At 31.8% G+C, this 22,292-nt stretch overlaps 1 protein-coding gene across 1 annotated transcript; it reads left to right on the top strand.

Moving 5' to 3' along the window:
* The first annotated feature begins 1,192 nt into the window (after positions 1-1,192).
* LOC148603407 (calcitonin gene-related peptide type 1 receptor-like) lies at positions 1,193-21,140 on the top strand. Its single transcript, XM_088553276.1, has 14 exons — positions 1,193-1,641; positions 2,747-2,893; positions 3,867-3,986; positions 10,972-11,078; positions 12,635-12,726; positions 13,814-13,940; positions 15,272-15,425; positions 15,678-15,744; positions 16,212-16,275; positions 16,735-16,820; positions 17,260-17,398; positions 18,317-18,358; positions 19,815-19,997; positions 20,698-21,140. Exons 2-14 carry the CDS (start codon positions 2,770-2,772, stop codon positions 20,743-20,745), a joined length of 1,353 nt encoding a protein of 450 aa, XP_088409402.1. The 5' UTR covers positions 1,193-1,641; positions 2,747-2,769; the 3' UTR covers positions 20,746-21,140.
* Positions 21,141-22,292: the final 1,152 nt, after the last annotated feature.

The raw sequence follows: 22,292 nt of genomic DNA, 5'->3' as shown, positions 1-22,292 counted from the left end.
AATGAAACCACATTGTCAGGTTCTTCTTTTATGCAATATATATACTTTTCAATTCTTCTAAACATGAAATTAGACTGTCAGTAAATCAAAGATCAATGATTTAATTTATATTGATTACTGTTAGAAGCACCTACTCCTATTTTACTTCCATAGTTCTAGCTGTCACATAAAATCCCTCAGGTTTCTGACTTGTAACTAGAATAGTAGAAATTTTCTTGTGTAAATAAACGACTTGACAAACTTATCGGGTTTGCTGTGATATTTCCTGTCTCGACTTCAAAGATGACATATTCCTTTATTTACTAACATCATGTCATAATTAAATTGGAGCAATAACTGTCAGGAGCATTCAAGGAAAAAATAACGAGTTGTTTAAAAAACTGTCATTCCTTTATATCATCACCTCTATTCATTTAAATTTCTATATTTTCTTACAGTCGAAAAAAAATCAGTCTGTAAACGATTAAAGAGCTTATTTAATATGTTAGTGTAGTGCATTTCTTCATATTACATACACGTCTCCTAGTTTTTAGTGGAGCCCGAGTTGCTCATTTCCTTTTGTTACATTATATGTATCATTTTGGTTATTTTATTTTCTTGGTTGCGTTTGTCCTTTTTCCATGTCTGGTCATCGTCCTTGGATTACATTCTTTCGATTTTTGTTGCAATCTTGGTGCCCATTATTTCTCTCTAAACAGTAATGACTGGGTGCATGGATAGATAACATGTTTCTGGTACTTTTGGTGAATCCAGAAATCGTGGACACCCTGGAAATTCGTTGTAACAACGACATTTTATTGTTGTTTTCCCATCAAATGTCTTTTAAAACTTCATGTGTGTTTAATGAATAACTGAAAAAAATTTGCATATTAATTTGAAATTCAGTCTTCTTTACGTATCTGATTAAAGACAAGAATAATTTATCTTATGTAAATGAACAGTAAATCAGCACGAGGTTATAGGTACCTTACCTGACGGGGTGAACTATTTGTCACGAACTGAAGACATGTGACCATGTGATAGGATGATATTTTTAAATTGATAAAATTAAGAAAGAAAAAAAAACATATTTGCACTTCAAATTATGCCAGGTTTAAAATTTGCGTTTTAGATTTTGTTCACTGCATTTTAAATAGAGCTATGGGCTAGGGTCAAAATTTAGCACATTTATATACAGTACGTATAGATGCCATTGAAATGGTCATAGAACGCAGCATGATCCCAAGAATCGAATGGGTCAAAGAATAACTTTGCTTATGAACCTTAATGAGAAATACACAGCACTTCTCGATTTCTGAATGAACTTAAGACGGAAGTAACTTTTTTAATGGGTTTGCATAGAACACAACGGGAAATATTATTTTACTGCATTTATTCCTAGTCTTATCTCTATATTATACGTTTAAACATTCTACATAGATACAATAACGATATTGAACAGACAAAATCGTGTGATTGTTTTTATTTTTCTTTAGTTCTAGTGATTGGTTATTTCAAAGTTGCAGGCTAGGAAGTATTTGTTATCATCTTTTTATCGTTAGAATTTTGTTTTTAGTTGAATGACTGCTCAAAGAATACAAGTGTTAACATTGTGCCAATATATCCACGAGTCATAAAGCATCAACGACTTTATTGCAAAAGGTAAGTATAGTATTCCTCAAAGTCTTGTTCGAATTGCAGATTTTATGAAACTATCGACAGGAAAATTACAATTCTACATTAAGTACACAACGAAGCAGATTTTTAATAGATATTTCTTATTGCACAAAACAAGACATCTTACTCATTTTCACAATGAGATATGTATCTAAGTAGTATTATTAAGTAGCATTCCAAGAATCAAGAAATTTGTGATTAATGGTTGGAAAGTCTACATATTTTTTATTTTTGACATTTTGTTGGAAATGTTGTATTTTACAGAAATTAATTAACATGTATCTTTTCATAAACCTTTTTCTTGGGAGATAAAAATTATTTAGAATGTATCGTAGAATTCAAAATTAAGGGATGCAACTCTGTAAATGACACTAAAATATAAAAGAAATTATTGGAATTTTATATGTGAATTTTCTCCTCAGAATAGACAGATTGGAATAATATGTAGCCTTTTTTGGGGGTGTATCGCATATTACAGAATTTGCATGATTCTTACAAAGACTGACACTTAAGTTGTTATGATATTTTGTTTTACAATATTTCATTTGACAAAATTCAATCATCACTGTTTATTATTTTCATCATTTTTATTTACTTTCCTTTATCAATCGATTGACGAGCGTAATTTTATTGTTTTGGACAAATCGAACCATTCGAACACATTGCTGGAAATCATTAGAGGGAACCGAGATGACAGGGATTGAGCAAACTTACGCAGATGAAAATTTCTCAATTATCAATTTTCCCAAAAGATTGAATGAAAACTCTCGAGAAAGTCACATTATACGAAACTGATCAACATTACAACATCATTGATATTTATATATATGCACGTATCATTTGTGTTAAAAATTTTAATTTCCCGACAAAGAAGTCTGTTTGTAGGGTGTACGTACATTTGCTTACTTAAAGACTTACATACGAGATACGGAACAAACTGCATAAATTTTCTATCTAGTACACCGTGCGGCAGTGGTTTTGTTAAAAGCTTTATAACCAAATATTCGCTATTAAGAACTTTTATATTAGATTGGTATTGTCGTATTCGAAACCATGAACAACTAAAATAGTAAAGACTATATACTTGTAGGATTTAGTCATTGCGCATGAAGAATGGAAGTCAGTGAAATTATACAAAATTTATCAGTGACATTCGATGAGTTAATGAGTGCAGAGATTACCAAAAATTTTTATCGCTGTAACTCCACGATGCTTCACAAACCATATCCTAACGACGGTAAGCATGTATATTATATATTTGTTTTTAAGCCTTTTTAGGAGGTAGACCTAGGGTAAGGGGCACAACTCTTCAAATCATTGGAACGTTTGTATTCAGCATTTGACATCAATCTTATGTAAGCATCAAATTAACATGGATTCATTTTAGTCTGTTTCAAACGAAAGCTTGAGAGACTTTGGTGAAATTGAATATAATAAAAACGTATCACTGATTTCATGATATATATCCCTTATCCTAGGTATACCTTCTTAAATGCGTCTATTTTTTATATTTTCATATCCATGGTTAAAACATATAAGAACACCTTATGCTATTTCATCATTCCAAACAAATACACTCGTTTTTAATCAGCAGGTATGTCCATCCGTTGTCATCCTTTTTTGTTGTTCCCGATTTCTATTCGACGACTTACCACAACCATTTCATATTTTTACAGATGCTTTATATAGATATGCTATTTCGTAGGGTGTGATTTAAGACACCAGTGAATTCAACTTTTTTGGGGAGGGGGTAGCCTTATGGTGTCAGTCAGGAGAACGAGAGTATCTTAGTGAGCTTTGTTCAAAGCATACTAGTTTTAACATTATCTTTACACCTTGTATATTTTCCATAATGTACTTATTCCTTGCGGGAAGTTACCCTTCGCAATGATGTCTTAAATTTCGTTATTTCATTTATTAGCTTTTTTTTGTTAAATGAATACAAAAATACCAATCATATAAAATTGTTATTTTCGCAATAATGCTTCCCACGACAAGGGCTGCAGCATGTAAGAGGGAATGACATCTTTTTGCAAAACTCTTTTTTTTTCATTACATCATTGTTTTGCAATGTCGGCGATCGGCGATTTTTTTTTAAAGCAATAACGAAAATTATCTTGTTCATTTATTAAAAATAGTCAGACCAAGAAATGTATACCCTCGTGAAAAAGTTACCGACTTAACAGTATCCTATTTTCTTTAATAAATAGGTGGTCTATATTGTAATGCAACCTTTGATGGTTACGACTGCTGGGATTATACCATAGCTGGAAGTAGAACCTATGGGAAGTGTCCACAGTTCTTAGAATATCAGTTTGGTGAAAATCTAGGTAAGTATTTTCAACTTAAAATCTGGAATTTTGAATTTGTATTTCAGCCCAAATTAATACAATACCTAAAAATGGATCACATTATTTTCTGAGCTCAAATATCATAGATATGATAATTAGAGCCTGGCCACTCTGTCCGCCCCTTAAAAATCGTGCCCGGGCTGTAACTTTTTCGTCTTTTGATGTAGGTTTTTGATATTTTGTATGTTGGTAGATCACATAGAGATGACGTGTTACGCAACATGGATATTGGCCTATGGCCATAACGTTTGACCTCAAAGTTTTTCACCGACGAACCCCTGTCTGGGAAGTAACCTTTTTGTCTTTCAATGTGGGATATTGATATTCGGCATGTTGGTAGATCACCTTGAGTTGATGGGTCGCGTACCTTGGATATCGGCCTATGATCTTGAACTTGACCTCAAATTCCTATTTATCAACGACAAACTTGTGTCCGGGTTGTAACTAATTTGTCTTTTCAAGTGGGTTTTGGATATTTAGCATGTGGGTAGATTATGTAGAGATGATGTTTTGTGCACCATGGATAGTAGCTTTTGACCTTGAACTTTGATCTCAAGGTCAAATTCCTGTTGTTTTTTTTCAGTGACAAAGTCATGCCCCTGCTGTAACTTTTGTGTCGTTCGATGTGGGCTTTCGATATTTTGCATGTGGGTTGTTCACTTAAATCAAATTCCTACATATGGCTTAATTGCCACGGCAGGGCCCACAATGATGGATTCCATCTCAGTGATTTTCATTTTAATCTGGTTAGATCTATTGTATTTGACATAACGTTTAATGTTGAAGTCAGTTTGTGGTCGAAACTATGTCTGGTAGAAAAGGAAGCAGAAAGGACAATTATTTAATAATAATACAAACAGTAATTTCAGGATATAAGTACATGTTATTAGTCTTGACACAAACACATAAAGACAATTACATTTGCTCTACAGATTATTGAGGGGTTATTTTTGTTCAATACGTAGAAAACGTTTTGCTAAACTGTGCCAGACACAAGCTTTTCACTAGTTTCATGTAGTTATTGCATAACCATAATTTTGTCTTTTATTTATTTTGTTTCTCATTATGCAACATTTTATTGCCAGTGGCATTGACCAATTTGTCATTGAATACAAAAATTCAAATCATATATAATGTAATCGTATTAATTTTTGCGGATTCTGTCAAGTGAATGTATTTGCAGGTATAATTTTTTTGCGGTTTAAAAATGTTAAGGGTTTTATAGTTCTCAAAAATTGTATTTCGCTGGTATTATTTTCCCCACTTTTCTGCCCATCACAAGCATAGCGAAAAATAATACATCACGACAATTAATACGTTTACAGTATTGAAAATTTCGATATACTGTACACATGTTTTAATGAGAAACCTCTCATCAGAAGTATATAAATCAAATACATAGGACGATCTTAATCTACACATTAGTTCACAAAACCAAACAAAATGTAGTGTTATTAATTAACAGAAAATAACAAAAGACCAAGTGTCGAAGAATGCAAAGCTACTAGGTGTAGAAATTGTTCATTTATTTCTATGGATGAATCAATTACTGCACTCGGCATGAGTGTTTTGATGATTCAAAAATACCTGTTGAATACCTGTTGATTATCGTGTTCTAAAACAGATTGTTGCTGCAATGAATCTGATTTTATATAGACAGATTCTTGACAATTGACAGTAGCTGTTGGAAATAATGTGGCATTCTTTGCGCTTTATTGGTGGTATTGATCAATGTGTCATTTAGTCTATCCACAATATTTTATTGCAGTTTTAGTCTCTGAAAGTAGTTGTCTTAGCCTCATAAAATTTAGACAGAAGGTTTATACACATATGTCATATCTTTGGTATTGAGTTCAGAACTTCTCGTTTTACGACTTTTTTTTAGTTTGACCATAAGTTTATTGGGGAGCGAAGGTATACCTAGGTGAGCTGTGGTCACATATGGTCTCACTAACCACTTCCGGGTCAAATGGCCACCCCCTATGTAGAACCAAAAAAAAACCACTCAAACTAGATCTATGCATTGTAAGTGCATCATTTGTATGTATTCTAACTAAAAGTAACCAAAATAAAGCTGAGAATATGTACTTTAAAACCATACATGTAATTTACTACAAAAGTGTATGAATATTGTTGACATGTGTGAGTTATTTGCCTCCATGCTGTCAGTTAGCAGAAAAGGTAAAACTGTGGATTTTCAGTATTATTTATTCTAGTACATTTTGTGAAGATTTTCTACAATCATCGGACCATTAGCATAATGATTTTGAAAGCCTTATTTTCCAAGCTTCGCAATGGTATGCAATTTTAAGGTGTCATTTGTCCTGAGAATTCAGTGAAACTTTGAAAATTACTTTTTTAACATATAAAAAATGGAAATGTTAGAAGTGGTTAGTGATTCTTAGTCTGTTCAGTACTTTGAATATCCCAAGCAGATATAGAGAGATTATCAATATCACTACAATGATTTTTTTATGGAAAATGGAAATAATGACCAGGAAAGGCAATTTTCCTCAAATTATGCATTTCTCTGAAATATGCCATAATTTAGCTTAGAGAAATGCATAATTTGAGGAAAATTGCCTTTCCTGGTCATTATTTCTATTTTCCCATAATAAAATCATTGTAGTGATATTGGTAATCTCTCTATATTTTAAGAGGTGCATTGTACAAGGTATTTTAAAAAAAACCACGTAGCAGCAAGATTTTTACCTGTAAAACTGACTCAAAACTTGACGTCATCCCTGAAAAACCTAATGTCACTGCTTGGAATATTCAAAGTTCTGAAATTGTCGTACAGCACAGACTAAGAATCACACAGTGATAAAATAGGCATGATATTTATTGTTGAAATCTGTCCCTTTTTCATAATGATCAATGATATTAATTACTACAACTTCTTGAATTATCATCGATATCAAAATGATATGACAAGTTACCTAAAATTGTCAATCTAAGTAATTTAAGGAGAATATCACTGAGGGGCATGATATACAAATGGCCATTTCTTTGTAGTCCCATGTCTGATTTTGATAATTTTGGTCTTATTAGACTTGCAATACCATAAGTTTTCATAAAATGTAAAAAAAAGAAAAACATAAAAAATCATACAATATGTTTAAGGTCTCACTAACCACTTCCGGGTCAAATGGCCACCCCCTATGTAGTACCATAAACATACTGAACCTAGACCTTATGTATTGTAAGTGCATTATTTGTGTCTATTCTGATTAAAAGTAACCAAAATAAAGCTGAGAATGTGTACTTTATCACCATACATGTAATTTACTACAAAAGTGTATGAATATTGTTGACATGTCTGAGTTATTTGCCTCCATGCTGTCAGTTAGCAGAAAAGGTAAAGATGTGGATTTTCAGTATTATTTATTCAAGTAAATTTTGTGAAGAATTTTACAATCATCGGACCATTAGCATAATGATTTTGAAAGCCTTATTTTTGAGTTGTCATTTGTCCTGGGAATTCACAGTGAAACTTTGAAAATTACTTTTTTAATATGTAAAGTAATGGAAACGTTAGAATCGGTTAGTGGACCTATATTTTTTATGGCAGAGATTTAGAATGAAATGAAGAAAGAAAATCTTTATGGATATAAACAAATTACATTTGATAAATGGAGAGTGTTTTCTTCCGTCAAATTGACACTTTTTGTTTTTTATTGAAATACGAAAACACAAAAAGGCTTATTTCTAGAGTTTATATATTGTAAAATTTATGAGAGCTACAAATATTCCACATATTTTAGTTTGTCATTTGTGTGTAAATTTAGATTATCTAAGCACATTTAGTATCAAAACAGAAAATTGTGTAGCCATAAGAAAAAGTGTAGGCAAATACACTGTTGTTGACGTTTCTTGGGGTTGCACTTATTTTCACTAGATCCAAACTGCATTTTGATTCACTCTTAGCGATTTTACTTAAATACTTAAACATAAGCATATAAGGTCCAGACGGACTATAAAGGATCCCTCTTTTTATATATACTGAAAGATCAGATAGAATATTTTCACTTAGAGTGCATCAATAAAATTTGTATCTTCCTGGTTTATTTGAAGGGACTCACACTCTAATAAGAATAAAAAAAAAAAACTCATTAAAGAAATATACTAGTTATGTCTGCATTGGCCTCTTAAAATCACTTGAGACTTGCATGCTCATTTTTGACGATCAAAAATCAATTTTTCTCACATGTACATACAGATTACATAAAACATTATTTGGAAAAGTATTTTGACATAGAGATTGACTGAAGACGTCTGGAGAAGCTAAAATAGTAACCTCAACAAATTAAATGTAGATTTAATTATGATAACGTACAAATTCACACAAACAAATCAGAAAGGCGGCCATTTAACTAAATTTATTATGTTTTATTGTATTGTCAAAATTCAATGACGACATAAAGGTAACAACAAAATTACGTAATAATTCGATTCATAATCAAGGCAAGTCCAAAATAAATATGGCAAAATAGATATTACACCAGCTGAGCATCTTGTACCGCAATGGTCCTGACTTGGTACAGGAATTTCAAACGAAACGGTGGATTAATCTATGTTTACATCGCACGAAACCTCCCACTTCCATTGCCGCGTGACTATACCAGTGGTGATTAAATAGTATTTGCATGCTATTACATCACAATCGGTACATCAGCGGTCACATCAGCACAAAGAACAATTAACAAAAAAGAAAAAAAGAAACACAATTATGACTCATTATTTTTAGATACAGAAACATTATTTCTGAACCAAAGATTGATTTAATATCTAAACTAGAAGTAGATAAGAGACCTTTTGAGACTCATTTCCTCATACCCCTAATCCAGGAGTCTGTTACGCAGGTATTTATGGCGTTCACGAATATCAGAGTAGTTAGTTCTTGCTCAGGCGTAGTGAATCAATTGTGAAATATAAACATCATGCAGGAGATGAATTTATATTGCTGCACAGGTAAGGGAAATTTAATATATTAATATCAAAGGCGTCTTTTTAATCATAAATCTTAGTGCAGAGATGACCTCTGTTGTCAAATTAAGATGAATGTCCAAAAAGATGCAGAACAATCTGTTTCAGTAATCTTGCTCACATGAGATTACAAAGTGTAGTGAAATAATTGTTATCAGTTATGAAAGGAATAGAAATGGAGGGGAACATTTGCCAAGCATATAAGACAAATTTATATTTCATTCTAGATCCACACTATATAAGAGTATAAGAATCATATTTGATGTACATTTAATGCATTTTTGCAATAAAAAGTCACCTTAGCAAAGCTGTTACTGTTATTACCCAACGTCCTGCTTGTTTCTTAGAAGTATTTGTACTTAAATAAAGTCCATATAAATTTCAGACACTCTCTATGTAGAGGTGATTCATGTCGTACAAAAGCCCTACAAACAAATGATGCTTTTCAGTCTACATATGCTTTATGTTAACGTAACTATAGTCATTTCTGTAATTTAGATCTGTAATTTTTTTGTAGAAAACAATGCATTCAGATCACACTAACATAAACCAATTCAAACCAAATCAAGACGGATAACTCGTACAATCTACCAATGTCATACACAATCTATATATTTTTTATCTCATAAGTGCAACAACCGAAGGATAAACAAAGACTGGTTATGTGATCTGTAACTGTTTCTGAATAAGAAAACGAATTTGGTAAGTTTCGACCTTGATTTTCGAAGACTGCTCAATAAATAAATAGCAGTTTTCTGGCAATTTGATACAATAAATATACTTATTAAAGGAAAAACTATTTTAACCCTATTTTTTTGTAAATTAAAAATGTCATGTTACAACGAATGGGACAATATTATTAACAGGAAGAAAGAATTGACAGATTCAGGATCATGGTCCAGTATTTTGATGGATTCTGGATTCTATATATTTACTTTTGTGATCAGTTGTTTTACTTTTTCTTGGCAAAATGTTTACCACTTGGTCTTTTGACTTTATTAATTGTTTTATTGACCGGGAAAACTTAAATTTTATTTTATTGATCAACATCAGCAAATTGGTATGATAGGATAGTGACGAAGGACAAGAAAACACGAAAAGTCATTCAGATGGAAATTAAAATAAGAGGTGCACAATGGCATTATGTGATAAAGAATGTTCCATCAAAATCAATTTAGCAGTTTTAGAGGAGTTGTGGTATAGAACTGGTACGGACGAACAGACGGAAAACATTATCGCAATATTGATTACCGCTATTACCTCGGTTCCCTTGATTACTCTTTTGCCTTATAAAAAATATTCGAAATTTTTAACATCAGGTTATTGATCTAATTAGATATTTTACTATAGCAGCGATAAGTTTCCTTACGTTCTAGTATGGATACAGATCATTAAACACCTAATTCATTCAATATATTCAACTGGATCTTATATCAGTCAAAACTCAAATTTTTGAACAGGTGAAATATATATCTCTATTCCCTATTCTTTTTCCCACTCAACCATTAATTTCTAAAGATTTTTTTATTGACATCAAACTCATGTAAATGATACACGTTTTGACAGTTTCGGCAGCATAGAAGTGAATTAATACGATAATTTGCATATGGTAATCATATAATTCTCATGTGCTGCCCTTTTTTGATGTGTATACTGGTTGAATCTGTGCATGATACGATAACAAAAGTGGAGAAAATTCGATTGAAAATCGATTGCTGGAAATTGATCTTAATCTTTATTTTATAATCCTTAAATAAACACTGTCGTGTAAACTATTGGATAATCCATTTACTTGTGTGAAGCATGCTCAGTATACTCTTCCGCGAGGCAAATTCTGTTGTTCTATTAAAACGCTTCCATACGAAATTTTAACTACAAAGTCCTTTAGAAAATGATATTTCATAATACAGGTGTGTAGATATATAAAGCTTTGGTTTATGAGATGTAGGAATACAATTGAACTTTATTACTTATCAAGGTTTACCTTACAAAGACTGCAACAGCGATGGTACATGGTACAGACATCCTGAGACCGGACTATCTTGGACGAACTATCTTCCTTGTTCTGATACAGACAAAGTTAGAGTAAGATTTGTAAAAAGGAAATCTTGTATAGAATAATAATTTATATTCAGGAAAATGGGCATTGTTCACCAAACAAGCGGATAATTTTAACTCGAAAATAAATTACAAGTTGTTAATCAACCTTAGGAAAGAAAGATGAAGCTGTTCAAAATAAATCATTTTTATAAAAACAAATTTATGCTTCTGTACTAAAGTGAATAATATGACTTTATGCTATGCCTATGATGGGTGAGTCATATAGTTTAGCCATTCAGAGTTCTGGTCTTACATTCTACATATAAATGACGTCGCTGACGTTCTGTCAGTAGTAATAAGAAGTAAACACAACTGGGTTTAAATGTGTGTAATTATTTTTAAAAATACTAATATACATGTATTTAACGTCGTCCTTCTACGGGTTAAACGTGCCTCATATTAGGCCCAATTTTAGAAAAACGTACAATATGCGGATTTTTGTTACCGTACCTAAAATGAGATAAGCTACAGATCTTAGCATTTGATTCCATGGTAGAAATGTTGAACGTCATCTGGTTGCATTTTTGTATTTATAGAACAACTTATAAAACGGTTTATCTGTTGTTAATTCTATGACTGTTTAATTGGTAATCAAGGAACTGATCAATTATACTCGTAGATGTTATGAGAAATGAATAACTCGAAATCATTCCGTGCAAGCAGTTATGAAGTGATTGCCTGAAAGCAGTCGCATAGCGTATGTTATAAGAAGTCGTCCGTATTTCCATTAGTCGTTACGTCACCATTATATAAACAAAGCGGTTGTTATCAACAAAGTCCAGTTTTGATTGTGTAAAATAGCTCCGTCCCTCAAACATAAATTCAAACAACTTTTTATTTAAATTGGAAAAGAAAAATCCATGTCCCTACTCTGTAAAATGGTCTAATACAAATATACTTCGCGTCTCGATGGCATTTTTGAGGACTTATTTTATTCATTAGAGTTTATAAGTTCCAATTTACTTTCAGCTATCATTTTCATAGCTACTTGTATCTAAGTAAAAGTTTTCCGTGTATTTTCAATTCAAACGTTGATATAGCAACAACATTCCCTTTACAAAACGATGCATTCTAAAATGATGCAGAAAATATTGATAGAAGTCATTAATCATGGTAAACCAATCAACGTGCCAAAAGAACGCAATTTGTGTCTTGGCGATGACTTCACTTAAGGTGGTAGACTTACGGTAAGGGTCATAACTTTTGAAATCAGTGATATGTTTGAATCATATTCAATTTCACCAAAGCCAATCAATCCTTCATTTGAAACGGAATGAAATCAGTCCAATTTACTTTATGGTCGTACGAGATTGATGTAAATGCTGAATACAAACGTTCCAATAATGTGTAGTAGTTGAGTCCCTTACCGTGATCTACCTCTAGTGACAATTAAAAAATTTAAAAAAAAATAAAAGTGTTCTGTCTTTGATGCTACGGTTAAAAGTGGCACACAATTTTGAACGTGTAAAGTTTAAAGCAGATCCATTTCTGTACACCGAGTATAACTGAAACAATGAACTATATACTGTTCTTCTTTTCAGCGGGCGAAGTATGTGCTATATGTATATTTCAGTGGCTATGGTTTCTCCATTGTATCACTCATCCTATCCTTGGGAATATTCCTATACTTCAGGTATTTGTTAAATGATGTCAAGTATAAGGTTTATTAAATGCTTAGTCCGGTAAAAAGATTATGATATAATCTTTGATATAGATTCATCCTGTGAAAAGCAATAATTAATGGAAAAGTTTAAAACTTTAGTCTTCAAAATAATCTGATTGAAAGTTGTCAATTCATTGTAATTGGCAATCTATTCTAATTTGAAATATATGGAAATCAATCACAATATACACTTTGATGTATAGAAAACTGTAATGCATATACTTTAAGATGATAAACTATCTCGGTAGATCTGTATAAATTGCAGGTTTAAGTACTTTCTTATTAAGTATACAAGAAATATAATTTCTCAAACTCTTAGAGAAGATAAGGTTAACAGCAATATGTAAAGAAGAAAATGATGTTTCTGAAAAGCTTTCAGCTGTTTTAATTACAAGTAGTAATTACATTTAGTTTTCCTTCGTGTTTGTCTTATCATTCTGTATTCAATATGGTTATACATTCAAATAAAATCTACATCGGCTAGTTCTTATCATAATTGATTGAGAGTTTTTTTTAATCAATCTATTACAAGTGTTGTGATCTTTATTTGCTTTCAATGTCTGCTGCTAAATGAAGAGTAAACAGATAATGCTATCATTTGCTGATCAACATTAAAATGTTCTGATTGAAATTATCAAATATGTCATGCTGCTATATTGCATTGGCGTATCTCGTCATTTAGCGACAAAAGAACTGGAAGAGATGCAAGCGTATATGAAATTAACCAGTATATATATTTTTGTCCTGTAATCTTATGATGCAGAGCATTTTTTTTCTTTTTTGTTTTAACTGTTATAAAGTTGACTACAAACCATAATGGTTACAAAAAGCAAAAATGGGGATGAAATTTGATACAAACTATGACATCGTATCTGGAATAACAATTAAAACATTCATACACTATTACATGCAACCATATGCAAAAATTAAAGAATCGATGATATGTAGAACGTTAAATTACTAATCCCATCCTCGTCTATCATCTTTTTACCAAACTCGACCTTCAGATCGAACGAAGTAACCATTGCTTAAATCATTCGTTGCTTTTCTATTGCAGGCAGTTACGGTGCGCCAGGGTGACGATCCATAAACATCTCTTTTTGTCGTATATAATCACAGCAATACTATGGATAAGCTACCATGCAAGTAGTGCTTTTGACCCTCAAACAATTGTACAAAACCCGGTAAATAGATAATGGTAAATCCTCTTCTTCTGTAAGAGTTGATATGATTAAGTTTGTACTTACATTTTTTTCTTTATTAGAGTCAGTTTAAATAGTTGAATTTCAAACTGCATATTAACTTTTTAAAGGGACATCAAGAAAACCAGGATTCGATGTGTAAGAAAAAAGAATGTAAACCAGGGATAGCGGCGATATAAAAAGGGCACACTCAGCAAATAACATGAAATAACCAAATAAACAAGGGCAAAATGCCGGAAGTAAATGAACAACACAGCCTCAAAAAGTGTAAGTATGGACTACATGCCCCGGATGGGTAAGCGTCCGCTGCTTTTAAAGAAACACCAGTCGAGTTGCTTATGAAATGTCAAGTCCGGGGTTGTCGAAGGGGGAAAACTACATGGTGAAAAAATCAGTAATCATAGATTTAATACACCACAATGGCTCTATATGTAAAACGGGGTGGAATTTTTAGGCAGTGGCAGTATTTGCAATGCTCACAGTCATGATCACGAAGTATCATCGATTTGTTTAAGATGCTGACCGCAAAATTTAAGATATTTATATATTATTTTTTCATGTGATAGTGTTTCATTAATTATTATTTGGTTTTTTATAGTCAAGCTGTAGAAATACCAAGTAATCAATCCAACGAATGAAACATTGTTATGTTAATTGATACTGTATATCATCCACAAAAATTATATACCAATCAAACAATTAGCTATTTATAATTTGTTTCTACGGAAGTTAAAAAAAAATGTATTTATGTACTAATTTCATTGATCCACTTTCAAATAGTGGATACAATTTAAATTTTTAGTACGTAAGCGAAAAGCAAAACTAGGTAAATGCTACTTTTAATAAAAAATAAATAATGAAGTTTAAACCTTATTAGATCATACAAATGTAAACTGCTTTCATGGACACATTAAAACGAACTAATTTAATGATGACTGCACTGCCTATAGAATATCACAATAGAAATACCATTTCTGTTATTGTATTTATTGCTCAATGCCTTCCGTAGACCTATAACCGCTACGCGTTTTACTACGATTTACCCCGCTAGCTTATAGGTTCTGCTATTTACGATTAGATCGATATTTTGGTAAGCCATGAGCACTTTTCATTAAAAAAATCGTAACGTACGGTTATCAATTGCATAAAGACTTAAGGTTTAGATGATTGTGTAGAGGTGTAAGAGCTTGAATACAAAGTGGATAAACCCTCTGAACAGGACATTGCCAATTCCGATGCCAAATGTACTTGGTTTTGTATCTCTGCATGCTTTTTCCTTTACCTTCTCACGTGTTTTTTATTATGCTGTTTAGGTTTGGTGTAAAGTTCTACACGTACTTGCTCAGTATGTAACAATGTGTAATTATGCATGGATGTTATGTGAAGGATTTTATCTACATACCATACTTGTATGGACCTTCAGCAACAAAAATGTCCTTTTGACTTTTTGTTACATATTGGGTTGGTGTAAGTAGAAATACCTATTCTCAATTATTTTCGACAAAATATATGAGTGAGAACTTCATGAAAGCACAATAATTCAATATCATAAATATATATCAATTTTGAAAGCAAACACACTTTCTTCTATACAATGCTTCGTCTTATATATTATTTGTCAGCCCAATTTTAATTTTATACACACCGGAAAGCTACTGAACCATGTGTTTACTTTTTAGTCATCCGTAATTAATGTTTCAATTTCTTATTATTTCACAGTGGTGCCACTCATTCCAACTATTGTTTACAGTGTATTCAGAGGAAATGATACAGAAAAGGACAAAAAGTAAAGGTTCAATACAATATTTTGATCTAACGGCTAAATGATAAGCCATAGCTGATATTAGCTCATTATGACTGAAAAGCACAATTCAGTGATGAAAAGTGCAATCTATATACATCAAATGAATATCATTAAAAAGGCATAACATGAAAAGCTCCCAGAAAAAAGTTCACATCCCTAATTATTCTCGTAGCACATTTTCACGTATTCTGTGTTGCTGTCGTGATTTAGCGAGAATATTTACATTACATTTCTGCCGTCGTACAGAGTTTTTGAAGGCTGAGAAAAAAATAGACTCTCTATGAATCTTTGAATAAATGTTCTCCTTGCTTATTGAAATCATTGAAAAAATTATGACGTTAATCCTGTCATTCATCATAGATTATTCTGTCTTAGTCATCCTAATAACAATTAATACGTTAGCAATATTGTAATTATTAAGCAAATACATTTATTTCGTCAATATATAGTTGCTGGCATGAAGATACATACTACAAGTGGATATTCACCGGTCCTATTACAATCTCGTTAGTTGTAAGTATTTCAATTAGTGAAATCTCGAGGGTGAACACAATGTTTGTGACTTGCAAGGCAGCAATAAAATTTTATAACATTTACCATAAAAACGTTATTTGTACATCATCCCATCATTTTTTCTGGGAAAGAAACAATATACAAATTTTTTTTTAATGTTGCGATTTAAGAAGGTAGACCTACGGTAAGGGACACAACTCTTACAAAACATTGGAACGTTTGTATTCACCATTTTAAAACAATGTCAGGTAAGCATCAATGTAACTTGGACTGATTTCATTCCGTTTCAAAGGAAAGCTTGAAAGGCCTTTGTGAAATTGAATATATTACAAACATATCACCGATTTCAAGAGTTATGTCCGTTACCCTAGGTCTACCTCCTTGATATCTGTAATTTTATCTACCAAAATGCATTTATAATACCAAGTTTACCTTTTGATTATCCCTCTTTATTTTCAGATAAATTTTATCTTTTTGCTCAATGTTTTACGAATATTATGTTCAAAAGTGCTATCTCCAAACAGACAAGACTCACACCCAGTGAGGTATGTGTTACGATGTTACTATGGAAGACATCATTAACAAGTGTATAAATAAGAAGAGAAAAGTTAATCATTTATATATAGTAACATATATATATATATATATATATTACCTTACCATAAAAAAGACAAAACATTAAATGTGCTATGAATATAGAAAATACGGGACTATGCTATATTCCTTTTTACTACTTAGCTATCAGTTTTATAATCTACTGCTGTTAGACTTATCGAATTCATTTGAAAAGTAAGACACATTTTGATTTTTTATTTTGTTAATTAACTTTAACTTTACTGTATTAAAACTGCACATGATTATTTCTAATATCCGCTGCATGATTATTTCCACAAAACACGTTTATCGCGCTTTCCATACATAATAACGAACTGACAAACACGGTATCATTTATTCATGAAGCGCTAGATATATCTTGTTTTGAAGGCAGACATTAAGAGCCACACTTATTCTCATTCCATTGTTCGGTATCCAGTGTTTTCTTATCCCAAACAGACCGGATGAAAGTGCTGAACATAAGAAATTTGCATATGACATAGCATCAGCAGCTATAGTATCATTCCAGGTTAGTTTTTATTGAAACTTGTTTTGAAAATGGTATCAAATGTACTTGTTGTTTTCCATTTATATTAGACTGATTGCCAAGAACTGGATGATATTCAGGTGTTTTCCTTTTTGGTCTTTGTTCATTAACTATATTTATTTTGGTTTTTTTGCAATTCCTCTCGTTTTCTTCGGTAAGTAATTTTGTTTTACTATTAATGTAATAATTTTGACTATTTTCGCGGTGAAACATATCAATACAAAACTAAACCCACTATGAAACACTTAGCATTTTTTAAACCTGAAGAATATGATCGCAGCGAATATGTTCCCACAACAGAATCCGAAAAAAAATAGCACAAACAAAATGCGTTTTTTTGCAGAATATAAAACATACAATGTAATTGCGTCGTCGAAAATATAACTTACAGTGTGGAATGCTTAGGGTATGTATGATATGCATGACGCTGCAAAGCTTCATCGGCGTACCGAGCCAAGTACATAGTTACATGTTTTATTCATTGATAATATTCTAATATTGGTTTTATCCTACAAGTCGAGCGTTGAGAAACGTTTTTATAAGTATTAGTTGAAATCTGAATATAAAAATTTATAGAAATTATACTATTTGAGAACAACTCAAGATAAACTACTATTTTGTATACTTACACATTTATGCTCTATTACTGGTTTTATTAGGATGAATGTTCTTGGTACTTTAAAGGAATTAGTAACAAAGTTAACATTTCAATACTGAAATACATATAGGCATTTATCTTGTCGTCGTTTAAATCAATATTTTTGAAAATTCTTTCTTTCAACCAATTTTTTGCATTTAAAAAGATGCACTTCTTTTAAATTTCAAAATTGGTTGAAGTACAGTATTACTTAGTGTTGTCCTATACTGATTTTTTTAAAATCTTGTCATTGTATTTTTCAGGGTTTGTTAGTAGCACTTCTTTTCTGCTGCTTTAATGGCGATGTAAGAAAAGTATAATGTAATATGTATTTATGATACAATATATTGAAAATAATTTTACCTTGAGCTCCTTATTTCAAAGTAAAGTGTGTTTTTTAATGTTAGTAGGACACACCTGTGTTACGACAAGGCAGTCAAATAAATTTAAAATCCATTTAAGCAACAACCTTCTTTAGAATCTTGAATTTGTAACTCCTGTTGTATATAAGATAATGCTTCCATATTTTTAAACAAAGAAAACTTTCCTACCTTACTACATAGTCACGAAAGAAGTGAACAAGTGTTTGTTTGAAAGAACAGACATTCCCTTTCCTGGAAGGAAAAGTTTAATCTGCTGCCTGTTTAATAAAACCTGTGTGCTTTTGCATGTGTATTTATTTCGTGATCTTAGATATATTCTAAATCGTTGGTATCCTTGATTTATATTTTTCAAAAAAATGCCTGATATTTTAAACAACCTCCCATCTGTTTAGGCAATATATTTAGCTATGCTACCGACCATGTATAGACAGCTGAAAGGAAAGGCATGTGTTCTATTACATACATGTAACATCAAGACAATTGAGTTGGATTTTAAAGTTTCGGTCATCTTTAAACAGCCAATAGACAGTTTGTCGATATATTAACCGAAATTTGCAGGCGTCGATCTCACAAAAAAAAGTCTTAAGTGTAAAGTTGATCGTAAGCAAAGACGTCACAACCAAAACAGCATTATGACGTCATAATTTACGATCAATTGATCAAGTTGATACTTACGAATTTTGTGAAATTGACACCTGTATCACAAAATCCCAAACTTTAAACCACTGAACCTCCATTCCTTGATTTACACACGGTAACACTTTTCCGTGCAATAATTGGCTTCCGATTTCAATATTTGTAGTTTTGAGTACTTCTGGTGTACAATTAATTTTGGATTAAGATACTTTTTAATTCTTTGTTCAAATGTTGATTTTTATCAGTTACTTCTTGAAACTTGTGTACAGCTGAGGTAAATTTCCAATATTAATAGGAGTAGTATTTTCTAAGTAAACAAAGAGTGGGTTGAAGCCACTGTGCTGGACCAATGGGCCCTGTTGGTATTCACTTGCCCAGTAGTCACACTTTGCGGACTTCATTTATATCATGGATTATTTATTGAAATTGGCACTATTTCAGACTTTTTACAACATTGAGACAACTTTTCTTACATTGCATGTGTGGTAGATCTTTTTTGTTCTTGATATGGTTTCCAATGCTGAGATTTTTTGGTTTGGGTACTTCTTGTATACAAATGGTTTTTTTTTAAATTTAGATCTTCCGATTTTTTTGGATTGTACTGCTGCTGATGAAAGGTTACAAGTTAAAACATTGCACAGCATACCCAAGTTTGTATAATGATATGTTGGGTGGCATCTTCAAATTGTAAACTATGATTTGTTACTTTTTAAAAGTAACTACTTATGTTACTATATTACAGGTACTCTTTCTAGTAAAACATCAGTGCAAAAATATGAAACGGCGTATGAGTCGTATAGAGACAGGCAAAAGTTATGTCAATTCTACTGTTCAGCATGGAATCGGTAAAGGAAGGACATCCACACATGTGGCGAATCAAAAAGTACACTCCAAAGATGACGGTGTAGACTTTGATGGACAAGAGGTTTGTTGAAGTGTATTTGAAGATAACAACCCATTTCGGATTTATTATAAACGTATTCGAAAATGAAATAGAGAAGTTTATTTTGAACATGTTTTTTTTTAATTTGAATGAGGATATACGGATTTAAAGCTTAAGTCAGAGCTTAATACTGTTTTCTTTTTCATTGTGTTACGATAAATGACAATACAGAAATATGATAGAAATAAGTAGTATGAAGTTTCGAGATTTTTTTCATGATTCAAAACTTAGTTGTGCAAGGTATTAAGATACGTTAGTGAGTTCGCATCATCCTATTTGCTTCATATGTTATTTGACCTATGTATGCGCTTATGAAAGAAATCAATACATACAAAGCTTGATAACTGAACATTATCAAACCTATAGTTCGTTTCCTATCTTACTAACCGCTACACACAGGCCTTTCGAAATTCTCTGACATTATTCAAATCAAACTTCGTTTGACAATCAGATAACGTTGCGTAAAATCATTCTTATTTTTCCGGCTTTGCAAGATCCTTGCATCTTCTTAGAGGTCTGGCTGAAGTGTCTAGAGTGAATTTCGAATTCCCGACGCTGTTTCGGAATTTCAGGTTATTGCAGTATGAAGTTTTACTGTATATAAATCAGACAAACTTGTTTTTTTTCTCATATGTGTTTTTTCTAATATTTTTGTTTTGGTAAAAAAATTTTTTTTCTTCAGGTGAGCAGCGATTTCGGGAATTCAAAACAGAAGACCTCAAATGTGTAATATGACGGATGAGTTACAGTTCTTTAAAACTTAAGTTTGAAAAAACTGTTTGTGACATCATAGATTTCAAAGACTTTGTTTGTAATTACCATAGAATTTAGGAATATTTTCAGGCTTACATATTTTTTTAACGTTTCGTGTCGTTAAGGCATGACCATCTAAGAGAGTGGCTTTTCATTTCTCTGTATGCGTGTTATATACTCCATGACAAAATAAACTTTTATTTGTATGGATGGAACACAAAATTAAGATGCATATATCTTTTAAGATGATAATGGAATGAAATGACGAATTGACATTTTTGTAGTGGAATTTTGTAAACTGTTCAGTGTTTATTTAGTTAAACCTGATATTTTTCACTGAATAATAAAATAAAGCCATTACGTCAGAAATGATGCAACATGTGTTCTTTCAAAAGGAAAGAAAGAAAATATCTTTCTAAAGCGTTTGTCAATTTGACAAAACCACTAATTTTGAAAGTTACTATATATAGACATTATTTCCTACTTTTTCCAGATGTATGTCCTTTTGATACTCCTATATAAAGAATTATTACTTATCAAACAGATAAAGATTAAAAACACAGACCAAACATAATGATTAGGTGATTATTAAAAATTCTTGCATTGGGGTAGGCGTCTTATATGCATTTTTGATATCAAATCCGGGTAAAAATAATAGAATGAAATTACGAAATTGTCAAGAAGTTTGTTCACATATTGGAAATGTCCACACCAATCCAATAAACGAGTTCATGATGTTGATCTTAAAACCTTGGATGACATGACTTGTGGTAATATAACCTTTTACCCATAGTGTATTAAAATCATTAAGCACTGTACCTTATTCCGTGTAGCTGCGAAGACTCTGACATAAGATATGAGTTTGGATTTTGAAATAAAAAAAATCTGAACTCTGTGACTTAATACATTTTGCTACAGACAAAAAAATGGAGTCATTGCGATTGTAGGTTGGTGATTAGTCTTCTATCGTGGTCTATCCCTAAAATGATTCATGATATGGGATACATCGCTTAGTATTTTAAGTATCCTTTAACTTTCTTTGTTATTTAACAGATCTTCTACGATATCTGCTCCATAAGTAATCGATGAACCAGGATTCGAGCAGCAATTACAATAATATGATCCTAGGATACGGAAAACAGTCACACAAAAATAACATAAAATAACCAAAATTACACGTACAAGGAAACAACAATAAATTGGAAAATCGGAATTCACCAAATACTTGTAGCGTAGACTATTGCATCGGTAGGATAGGCGTCCTCTGTTTTTTTCTGTAATACACAAAACACCGACTTTTGTTCATAAAAGTTGCTCATAAAAAGTTAAGTCCAGGGTGGACGAAAGAGGGAGTAAAACAATGCAAGGATTAACAAATCCGTTCTCATAGTGCAGATTGATACACCGTAACTATCCACGAGTTCATGATGACGACCATAAAAGTTCGGTAGTGATGACTTCAATCTTATGGCAGTATAACTTACCTTGTCCGAAATCCCAATTGTAGAACTCGAGAACGTTTCG

The sequence above is a fragment of the Perna viridis genome, chromosome 11 (assembly GCF_037379345.1).
Source record: "Perna viridis isolate PV_CMFRI_1.1 ecotype Kerala chromosome 11, ASM3737934v1, whole genome shotgun sequence".
Lineage (NCBI taxonomy): Eukaryota > Metazoa > Mollusca > Bivalvia > Mytilida > Mytilidae > Perna > Perna viridis.
The sequence above is the reverse complement of the archived record's forward strand: the minus strand, read 5'-3'. Positions and strand labels throughout refer to the sequence as shown.